This window comes from Trachurus japonicus, chromosome 5 (assembly GCF_045865225.1).
Source record: "Trachurus japonicus isolate A0001 chromosome 5, Traja_1.0".
Classification (NCBI taxonomy): domain Eukaryota; kingdom Metazoa; phylum Chordata; class Actinopteri; order Carangiformes; family Carangidae; genus Trachurus; species Trachurus japonicus.
Window position 1 is genome coordinate 22,247,653 of NC_140911.1, and position 12,009 is coordinate 22,259,661.

The following is a 12,009-nucleotide window of genomic DNA, read 5'->3' on the forward strand; positions in this document are numbered from 1 at the left end:
TCATCTTGATCTGTTGATTCATCTTGGCAACTAGCAGTGTCTTGAGGATTCGCTCATCACCGCTTCACCTACTTTGAGCTTCCAGTCTGCCATGAATTATAACAGAGGTACAACAGCACTGACAAATTGTTTACATCTAATCAATATTCTGAGCAATCAATGCAAATTATCTGTGTGCAAAGTGTGGACAGACAGATGGAGCTGAGAGACTGTTTTCACAGCATAGCCTTTTTAATGGGCAGAGCTTTCAAACCGAGTTGTCCAACCAGCCATTCAATAGCAGAATAATTTAGTACAAAAAGGACAGCAGGGTGACCGTTCCATTGAGTCCAGAGACCAAAGATGGTTGCCAGGCAGCAAGCCATCTGGGGAGGCAAAACCTCTTGTGGACTTAAGACAGATTGATTTATCAATTCAAGGCTAAATGGGAGCAGTAGAAAAGTGACAGTGACCAAAAATCTCATCGGTCAGGTTTTGATTGGGGCGGGGCGGGTATGACAGGATAAGACAATTTTCCACAGGTGGAAAACTCCCAACAGAATCAGCACAGACAAAGTTAAATCAGATGCATGAATGAGGAAGGGTTGGTTTTATCGTACCAGTCGGTTTTATTATGACAATGCACACTCCATAAGCAAAAGCCTTGGCATCCTGCAAAAAACCAACAATATTATGACAATACGCGTCACTCGCTTTGAGCCTGCATCGACCAGTCGCTGAGCGGGACTGAGCCTTACATTATTATTGCAAAGGGTCACTTTCAGTTGAAACTCATCAGCAAACATCAGGACAAAAAATAAACTTTGTGATTACATAAAATATGGGTCATTTCATCTTTTTATAGTGGGAGATACATTTTTGATATGCAAACACACACAATAAAATAAAACACTTGAAGTATGTGACCCAAGACAAAAAAAAAAAAAAAGAAAGAAAGAAATTGAAATAATGTGTACATAATTGAATCATAGTTGAAGTTCTAGGCTAAGATTTTACAAATCACAGAAGACTAATCATTAATCATGTGTTCTTTTAATAATCAAACAATTTGAGGCTGTATCAAAAATATTGTAAAAAAAAAAAAAAAAAAAAATGAAGATTTTCTGACCAGTTTTCTGTGAGCTATTAACTGGAAATTTATGGTTCTTTCTCTGCCTCTGTCTTCTTCTCTGTAACCTCTAAAATGTGAATATTTGTACAATCCCATCTGGGACAGTCTCCATTGGCACACTATGTTTTCTTCTCGGACTGGAGAGAGAAACTGCCTTGTTACTTAAAAAAAATAATTATCCCTGGACCAAAATAAACTGTAGGGCTCTTCTTCCCGTTCAGGCACATGCTGGAGGTGGAACAGGGGAGAGAAACAGCTTTCCACGATAACTTCAATACAACAACAACCGCTATTAATTGTGTATTCAAATCCACATTCAACTCTGCTATTACAGGTTAATTAAATTGTGTGTTGTGTACATCATTCTCTTGTTGCTTACATATAATTAACTGTAAGGTATTAATTGTTTTGCATTAATACATCAACTTCTTTATCTTCCAGTCAGAAGAAATCATCTTTTCATAGACACTGTCAGCTCTGTTGAGGTTTTAATCTAATGGCCTGTTGTTGAGGAATAAAGAGCTCCTGCAGGCTACTTTAGTGAGGCAGTCTCCTTCCACCATCAACAACGAAAAAAACAAAAAACAAAATAAAACACAATCTATCAGAACATCTTCCAGATATACAGTGAATTTTAAAAACCAATGAAACAAACAAATTATTTATTATTCATCTCTAAATCTTTTTAGGCTACCTTGTTATTGTCATCTTTACTAGACATTGTGAATAAGGATAGAAACAGACAACTAGTGTTAAAAGGCAAACCGTACTGAATCTGAAGAAACGCATACACTCACACACATTCTCACACACAGACACACACACAAACAGACCTTGGCCTCTGATTCTCTTGTGTCGTCTGCAGGGGTGATTTGAGATCCTTATGATAGCTTTTTTTGTATTCAGAGAATCTTAACTCTCCTTATTAAAAACACGAGTTGTCGCCTTCAGTGGTCTGATGGCAGTTCACTGTCTTCTCGTATCATTTAAAAACAAGACAAAAGAGTTGTTAGGCAAACGATTCAGTCCCCTCCCCAAAAAAAGAATGAACCAAAAAAAAAAAAGAATAATAATCTTGGGATAAAGATGAAAAACAAAATAAAAGCCTGTATCCAAATCAACGGAGGAAGAAAATGAAATGCTGGGATGGGAGAGCATGTCTCCCAATTGTCACTTCTGACCAACCGGTCGAGCCAAAAAGCCAGTGTGATGAGAATTTGTTTGTCTTAGGCCACTGTTGTAGCTGGGCTACCACTAAAACAGTAGTTTGTCCCAGCTGTTTCAACCAATCGTCCCATCTGTCTACTGAAAAACCCCACCCAACTCATCGCTCCCCCTCCCAAACCTAAATCCCTTGTAGCTGTTTTGTACTTTAGCACCTCTTGTCATCTCTCCCTGTAAATGTCCAGACAGACACCAGAATGGAAACCGTTGCAGTTCCTCAGGCATCCTCTCCCTCCACCCCACGTGGGGAGGGTTAAATAAGTCTTAGGGTGGCACATAGGGGGGTGGTGATCTGTAGGGAGTCATGTTCTTGGGACGGGATCCCTTGCCCTCCATGGGAGTGGTGAAAGGAGGAGGTGGCTGGTAGGGAGGCGCGTTGGGGTCCTCATCCCGCAGAGCTGTGTACTCCCCCAGCAGTTCCTGGTTGAGGGGAGTTGTCTCTGGTGTGGCCATGTTGGGGTACTCAGGGGGAGGAAGCGGGGGCTTTTCTTCCTGAAGAATCAGAGGCATACTGGAAGAAGGAGGGGGCTTGGAGTCATCAAGTTCATCTGCAAAGATTATGGGCACACCTTTTTTGATGAAGGTGGCCTGGTCTTCAATGGTCAGTTTGCCCTTTCGTTTCTTCCTGTAGCAGATCATCGCAATGATACCTGCTATTAATAAGATGGCTGCAACTACCACAGCAGGAATAACCGTATGGAGATAGACATCATCTGTGCTTTGACGCCCTGTTCCCAGAGCTGGGGTGACTGGTGGAGGTTCTGGTATGTCAAACTCTTGTGGTGGGATGAATGAATATGTTTTGCAGCTTGCCCTCCCCTTAACCTTCACATCCAGTACTCTGAATTCAGGCTCCATAGAGTACAGGAAGGTCGGTGTGGGTCGCCCGTCAGCATTGGCGAGTTTTCTGCTCATGACTGTTAGTTGTTCCTTTGGACATGGGTGCTGTGGGAGGCTCGTGTTTGTCCAGTCCACCACAATGGAACCTTTGCTGATGTTACGGAGACTCACTGTACTGCCATTGCGGTCCCCCAGGGCGTATGCCAGCTTCTTCACCAGAAGGATTTTCTTGTGGATGTCATTGGTTACTGAGCGTGGCTCACCGTCAAAGCGCGCTGTGAAGGTCACAGGGGTCTTGTCATTGACAGGCCAGCGGTTCACACGGACTTCAAAAGCATCAATAGCACTCAGGCCTCCTTTGTCAGTTGCATGCATGAAATATTCATGTTTTCCCACATGCTGGGCATCAGGCAGACCATAGAGAAGCTGGCTGGTGGTGTTGAACTGGATCCAGGAGCCCTCTTCAACCACTTCATTGTGGTTTTCTCTCAGGGAAAGACGCAGCTTGTCTGTTGTCCCATCCTCTTTATCGAAGAACGTATCAGGTGGGATCTTGACCTCAAAATATGTGCCCACCAGTGCATTGACCTGGTCGATGGGGTTACTCAAATAAGGCTTGGTGTTGTATGGATCTGGAACTACACCAGGTGATGGTGTGGTGCGCATGAATGGCTTTGCTGTTGTGGTCTTTGGCTCTCTGGGCACCGGGGTTTTAGGCTTCTTAGGTTTCCTGGTAGGCCTTCTCGTAGGTGTGGGTGGTGTAGCAGTGGCTTCCACATATGTAGGCCTGGTCATGGTTGGCTGAATGGGAATGGTGCTGGTGGTCTCCATTACCCTTGTTGGCTGAGGAGGTCCCAGGGTTGGAGTGTGGGCAATGGGGTCGCGGGGTCTGATGGTCGGTTTGCCAGGTAGGGGAACGGGACCTCTCACAGGGGGAGCAGAGCTTTCAGTCGGTGCAGCAATAGAGGGAGAGGAGAGGGTTGGGATAATCCTCACTGGAGGCTCCACGACCGTCGTTGGAGGAAGCACTGCCAGAACAGGTGTTGGAGTGTTGCTTAATTGGCGCCTCACCCGCTTAGGGACATGGGGTTTCTTGTTGGCAATGTGCCATCCTACCACGGGGTAGCCCAGCTTGGCCGACATTGTGCCTTCCTTTGCAGGACCCTGGACGCTGCTGATATTTGGAACTGTGCTCTGGTCCAGCGAACAGCCAAGCTTCCAGGACAACAGAGCTCCATTCTCCACCACCTAGAGAGACATTATGACATTAATTACCCATCACATTAGATATGTTAAATAATTTAAAAAAAAAAACATATGTACACACAAAACCATATGTGCATGCATGCTCTTATTAACATTCATTCTCATATTCATTTTCTTACTTGCTTGTTTGCATATTCACTCACCTTTTTAGCATTTCCTGGGCCAGCCATGAACGCAGACATGTCAAACAGCCTGTTGTTGACGACAGGGAGTATCTTCATGTGCTGGAGCCCCACCCCAGAGAAGCTCCTCATGTTAGACAGGAGCCCCACCCTCTGTTCTGAGCTCATCTTGGTTAAATCAGCGTCCAGAATCACAGTCAGCACTGTGACTGGCTCCTCGTTGCCACACATGAACGGCTGCACGTCATCTTCAGCGGAGGCTTGGTTGGACGTCAGCTGGGCCGAATCTGGGTCCAAATGATCTTCAGGGTGCACCTCGATGGAAAAGACCTCTGAGGAAGAGGATTTTGTGTGGTTTGAGATGGATACAGAGATGTAATGGACACCTTTGTCCTCCTCCAAAGGCAGACCTTGTAGGATTCTGCTGCTGGCATCCCAGTGCAGCCAGGCAGGGAGGGAGTCTTTACCCATCTCAGTAATCTGAAAGGAAACAGAAAGCAAAATGATGCATGTCATTTTACATTTTTAACAGGGCAAGGAGAACAATAATGAAGAATCAAAGGCTTCATAGACCTAGAAAACGAGAAGGCAGAATATTTGGTAATAAACTTGTAAATAACGGTCATGTTTTGATTCCGAAATGTTATGTGCTTGACAGTTTCATGTGAAAGAAAGGGAATGATGAAGGGGAGATTGAAAACCAAAATACACAAAGGAAACTTTTACTTCAACAAAGTAAAAGTTTATGTTGGCACACAGGCTCCTTGACTATTATGTTGTTACTTCAACAATCAGTATAAAGCTTTTTTCTACTGCACAACAATTTGATAGATTCTATAGTTGGTGCTTTAATAGCAAAAGCTGTGGTATACAGATTAGATGCATTTCTTTTAGGTGTCACCCTCACTCTTTGTATTCATTTAGCATTATTGTCTGACAGTATTTTATCATTTTACCAAGATAAACTATTTTGTCGTGCTTTACTTTAAAATGAAGGGTGCATGCTAAAACAGGATTTACTGCTGTGGCTATGCACTGGCATCCGCTAGGGTCCCAACTCTGTACACGCATACAGACATGCTCAAAGTGGTGCTCTGAATTGTGATTTAAATCCGACTAAAATTAAAATAACTTGGCCAATTATACGGCTGGGTACGCCCCCGTGGCAGGCGGCTGATGGAGAGAAATGGATCACAGGGGAGTGACAATGCATCTACACACATAAATCCAAAAACAAGAACAAATGCATCCTGTGCTCCCCAGCCCCTACAAGTTAATTCTGCGGCTAATAAATCCTGGTTGATAAATTATGTAGAGGCAGTGCTCCCTAGACACATCATTAATGCTCTAACCAGCACGCAGGCAGCACTGGGGGAAAACTTGCGCACACACACACACACACACACACACACACACACGCACGCACACACACACACAATGTCAAGCATGCAGTCATAGAACAAAAATGGACACACTCTTGCAAGGCCACAGACAGACACATGCAAGAATACACATAGAAAATCATGTGTGTATTTTCTCTCAGACTCTGACAAGCGTCCACACCTCCTCAACCGTTTTTTGTCTTAGAAATATGAGGATCTTTCCCTTTTCCAGAAGCAGAAAAAGCAACAAAGGCACATCATGGAAACAAGCCATCACATTCACATTGATTTTTACCTTTTTTTCAAACATTTTTTCCTGCCCTGTTTCACTTTCTTCTTTTGACACCTATATCCCCTCCTCTGCTGCCCTGCTTCCCTCTTTCCTGCTGCCATAATTTCAAAATGGCATTATCAAAATGTGACAGTCTCTTTCAGTGGTAGATAAAAGCTAATTTCAGGGGTAGTGATGTAGGAAGATGTCTTGATTCTGGTCCAAGATTATAAATCTGGCTTGAAAATTAGCTTCAAAAGAGCAGCAAGCATGTTTTTTTTTAATTTGACTGGAAAACATACAGAGACTGTTACAAACAAGATTGGTCTCCTTTAAAAAATAAATAGGCCTAAATAAATAAATAAATAAATAAACAGCCCTTTCTGACATTTTCTATTACTGGGAATGGGAATGGAGGATCTGGCCAAAGGATGATAGGGAAATATTTTTGGGAAGGATCATGAGCGACTTCACAGATTCAGTTAGACTCCTGCGGATCAAGTGAGTAGTTGTGAACGTGGTTGCAGAGACAATAAAAGTAAAGGCTACAGGCCGACCTCACTAATATTTGCAATGCATCCTCTTTCTGCTCCGATTTTATTCTGAAGGTTCTGACCAGAAGTTGTCATCCACTTGTTTTGGATGTTTATCAACTTCGACTTCAGAGTTGTCTGCACTGTAATTTACTGAGGTGCTGCACTATGTATTTTAACTAAAACTCTAGGTTGCACCCATCCAGATTCCGGCTACACCTAGGTCGCAAGAGTCCCGCCCCAGCTGCAGTTAGTGAGTTAAATGTCTAAATATAGCACCTTTTGATGACATGATTTATATGACCTTAGGCTGAATTAAAATCCATGTCATCAGAGTGTCCATGCCAACTGGAAACTAACACTGTCCATTACTGGGAGCAGAGAGTATCAGAAAAAGTGCTGATGACATATATTTGCCTGTAACGAAACAACAAGAAAAAATACTTGTCTTCAGACGTGGGCTCCTCAAGCAATGTTTGATTTAATTTGTCACAGTGTTCCACTGTCTCAAAACTTCAAACTGAGTGCCTCTTGACACGGCATTGCAAATTAAATCACAAAGAGACAATGAAGGACAAGTGAGTTGCCAGGCAGTAATCTCATCATAACTGTCATAATTGCTCTGTAAATTACTCAATTGTGTCCTGAAAGCACAAGGATGATCGCTTTCTTATCTGCTGCCAATTAAAATTGGGTGAGAGGGAAGAAATAGGTGATGTGTATTCATTTTCTTTTCACAAGCTTACAACAGATATGGGGCAATGTCTGAATAACACGGGGAAACAAAAAAATCATCAGGGCTTTGGATTCCTTCTTAAATATACATGCAGAAGTAGAGCATAAGAAATGTTCCCTCTCTGTTGACAACAATTTGTCCTGAGGTGAGACTGGCTGTGCTGGAGTAGCTTGTCCCTGCCTTTACAAACTCTATATGCTCACCAACGCTGCGGAGTGTGGACCTACAGCAATGTTCCTATGTTGCTGGCTCAGTAAGTGTTAACAAACAAAAACAAAATAGTGCCTTTTAAAAAAAAAACTCCTACATGAACCCAGCAGAGAACTTGTCTGTTGCCTCCCAAAAAAAAGAACATGAAAAATACATCAAATCCCCCCAAAATGTCAAGAAAAATATTTCATATCTTTTCCTGGCATAAGGTATCTGTGCAAGGGAGCTTGATGTTTTGGCCCTAAAGGTTATTGTGTGCTCTCACAGACTCCTGCAGCCTCCCCGTTCCCCCCCATACAACACATACCACTGGCAAGGTTACCACGGAGGAACCTTCTAAAAACAGCCGGGGAAAACGCTGCATGTTGGAGGAAGGCACAGAGAGGCCAGGCAGCGTGAACCGAACCACTTTCTGAGAAGCTATTAAGACAGTTCAAAGGATACTTGGTGCGACGTATAGAAGCAAGTAACTTAACTGAGCAGTATGAGAACTTTTCAAAGCCCGTGTTAAATGACTTGTTCACAAACTTTTCAACAGAAAAATTGTGGCGTCCTCACCTCTTAGAAAAGACTCAAAACTCTCTCCAAAATTTGAGTAATGTAGCTTTTGAGGAGGAACAATTACTTTAAGTACCATGTACAATGAATGTTAATGTTGATGGCATTAAAAACCCAAAGCACTAGAAGATAAGAGCCTTATGGATGACTTTAATAACATGAATGGCTGACATAATAAAAGAGGCCTGAGTATGGCTGTCACCCACAGTGAGGGTGCAGCAGCAAACCGCAGCCTTTTTTCCCCTCCAACCAACCCCGACATAAAAGACTCTTAATTAGAATTAAATAAATGATAATCTGATCAAAGTTAGGATTTGTTTGATCATCTTTTTTTTTTTCTTTCTTTCTGATGCGTACACACGTCAGCCGTAAATCCACCGTGACTATCGGCACTGGGAGATACAGTGATGGGCACTGTGGTGCAACAAACTCCGGCTGGAAACGTATTTGAAGTCTATATGAGCGACAGGCATGAAACACTAGGAGACAATATCACATATCACTGGCATCATCCTTGTTTCACTCCGCATCACTGGCCCCGCTCCCTCTGCCTCCTCAGCTATTTTGTTTAGAGTTACAGTCCTCACTCGTTCAGAGTTGCTGCTTTTTGAAGTAAGACAGGATTACAGCCCGGACAAAAACTCAGACAGATTGCAAAGTAGCCTCAGTGCTGACGGGTAATGTAATAGATGGAGAGTCCAGTGTCAAAGCGCTGAAATGTGTGAGAAGCTTTTGCTTCTGCAAGTGTTTTATTTTTTCTTAAACCACAGTGAAATCAAATTTGGGAGTTTTAATTTAATGATATCCTTGATGTTCTTTGACATGTCAACATGGGTGTCTACTGCATAATTAACAAGGCTTTAATTAGCCTTAGCTCAAACCCCCCTCCACCCTCCTCTGTTGGTCTGATGCGACAGATGTCTCTTCTTCAGTGCTGGGATGTAACTAAGTACATTCCCTCTGGTATAGCACTACTTTACCTTTTATACTTGTATTTCATCACATGTCAGGAGGGATTATTCTCCTTCTTGCTATTCTGATGCATATACTTAAACTTACACTTTTTACATTTATAATATTACAAGGTCATAATACATTGTTACAGATAAACTCACCAGTCAATTCAGAGATTAGTTCCACCTGCTACAATGCTGCTTACATAGTAATGCATCAGCAATAATATCATAATATTCTAATTATAAAACTGTGATGGCCCTTCAGTAGGACGGGTCAGGACAAATCAGTCCTAAACATGATCAGATTACACAGATGTTATAATATGAATAGATTTATGTTTAAGAACAAGATTGAAAAATCATTTCCTGAGGATTTGCCTAATATGTTGGGAACATCGAAAATAAGGACTCGTGGATCTGCACCTGCAGGTATTTCCCCCATCCCTCAGTAAAGTCTGTTGGCTCTGCAATTTGATGCAAAATGGGTGAAAATGTAACCTCCTTGTGGTGGCGCTAATAAAAACATAACACTGACAGCAGCCACTTCCCTACATAATGAGTACATTTTGAATTTTAAAACCACGTACATCCAAGAATTCATTTAGCCCTGTGTATGTAAAGCATCACTTTATCAATGAATAATTTCAACAAACACCTTTATTTTCCCCAGAGAGACGTGATCACAGAGCTTTCAAGGAGGGAGGGATGGAGGGATGGAGGGAGAGGGAGAGAGAGATGGGACATTATCAGAGACACAGAGGAAGAAGAAGAGGGGATGAAAGAGGGAGGTCAAGCAAGAAGAATGAGAGAGAAAGAATGAGAGAAAGATTTCCTAAACATAGAGATATTATGAGGAGGCGTCGAGCCTCTCAGCCTTCGGGGGAAAGAAAGCAGCTCATTGTTACAGCAAGAAGAGAACATGGAGAAAGGAGGCCATTGTTACCGGGGACCCGGCTGACAGCTTTAACAGATAAGCCTGATATTTTGGAGGGAGGAGGCGAGGGAGGTGGAGGAGGAAGAGGAGGTGCAGACGGGGCGCACCGTTGTGATATGACTTGTCTTGGTGAACGGAAAACAGGGAGAAGGGAGAGAACGGAGAGGCCTCGGAGATAGAGAAAGAGAAGACAGACGGTGGGGGCATGGGAAGATAGAGGGAATGATGGACAAGGATCGAGGGACGATGAAAAGAGAATGATGGAAGAAAAAGAAGAGGAAATGAGAGACAATGTGAAATGGAGTTGGGAAGTGAAGTGCAGTGAGAGGTAATTGCTGGCATAGTGAAGTGTTTCCAGTGGAAAATGTGAGGTGAATAGGGAGGGGATGGACGGATGGAAGAGCTATAGAATGAGAGGATGGGGCGGGGGCTTTGGGTGGCCAACAGGCGGATGTTTATGAGGGAAAAAATCCATCTTATAGCCCATTTTCTACCGTTAAAAATTAATCCGTGGTTCAGGTCCACAGCAGGCACTTTCACACACTAATGCTGCAATCTAGGAATGGAAAATATATGATCTGATCAGCGAGGGCTCCCAGCCCTGCAGCTTTATAATGTCAACTTGGTACAAAAAAGAAAAGAAAAACCCAGCTGTGAATGATGGCCAGTGGTGTATTTGTCTTTTAGTCCAAGTGAACATTTGTACCAAACCAAAAGATATTTTCTTTACAGTGTTATTAAGCTGTTGCATTCATGAAAATGGGACGGACAAACAACTCTGGAATTCCTCTAGCATGGCTCTCAGTGGTGTGAAGGTATCACAACGACAACCAAAGGAAAGATCTGACAATGAGCTCTGGAGGAGATTCAATTTGATTCATGCAGATCTACATTAACTCTGAGATTCACAGCAGCAACTTTTCTTTAATTCAAAACCATCTCGCCGCAGAGGGTCAGTTCAGCACTACAGATATAGTTTCTGTAGTATTTGTACAATATTGAATTGGAGATTGATTGGTGCAGATTATCAAGGACACCTTGGAGATTGTTTCTGGGATGACATGTTTCTGGGATGACATGTTTCTGGGATGACATGTTTCTGGGATGACATGTTGTTGGCGACTGTTTTAAATTGGAAGTTTTCACTACTTTGAGTGCATCGAACAAATGTATCATCGTTTATCTCCATTACATGGAGGTGTGACAAGAATCGGAAGAGACACAATCCTCAAGAACCTCAACATTAGGCTGTAGTTGGGGGAACTGTCCCTTTAAGGGGAGTGCTCATAATCGTGCAGGTATAATATTGACCCTTTACCCATTTCTTCAATAAGAACATCTGCCATGCAGTAATTATATATTACCTGCACAGTAAAGAGTCGTTTTATTATGCATTAATGGATCCTCGAACATAAAACCCGTAATGCGTTTCCAAAACTCTGCACACTTCCCCGTCCACGTCCGACATAAAAGCACACCAGTGGAACTTGAGTTATGAGACTTTCACTCCACAGTAATACAGTTGAATGGAAATGTAGATTCCCAGAGATGAAATACGTTCCAGGAAAAATAGACTTGTTCTATTAATAGGCCCCATTGTAGGAAGCTGCAGCGTCAGGTCCACAGGAGTCGGCTGCAGGAGGACGACGTTAACCAACAAGTCATTCACAGGTTTGGTTCACAGTATGAGAGAGACGTTTGTAGATGTGTCAGAAAACGACTCCCAATAAACAAGGAGAGCAAACAATCCTGTACATGTGCTCCCATTAACACACACGTGCACACACTCATCCACAAATACAACCCCATTATACTGTCGTTAAGGCACGATGATGGAGAGGGCTCTTAGCTATGAAATCTGTGCTG

At 42.8% G+C, this 12,009-nt stretch overlaps 1 protein-coding gene across 3 annotated transcripts in view; it reads right to left on the reverse strand.

Moving 5' to 3' along the window:
• Positions 1-588: 588 nt before the first annotated feature.
• Positions 589-12,009, reverse strand: part of dag1 (dystroglycan 1) — a 49,888-nt gene continuing 38,467 nt past the window's right edge. For all 3 annotated transcript variants that reach the window (XM_085776770.1, XM_085776772.1, XM_085776771.1), the window contains exons 3-4: positions 4,585-5,043; positions 589-4,423 (exon numbers count right to left, since the gene is read on the reverse strand). In XM_085776770.1, coding sequence (XP_085632896.1) covers positions 2,600-4,423; positions 4,585-5,043 — 2,283 coding nt within the window. In that variant the 3' untranslated portion in view covers positions 589-2,599. The remainder of the gene's footprint in view (positions 4,424-4,584; positions 5,044-12,009) is intronic.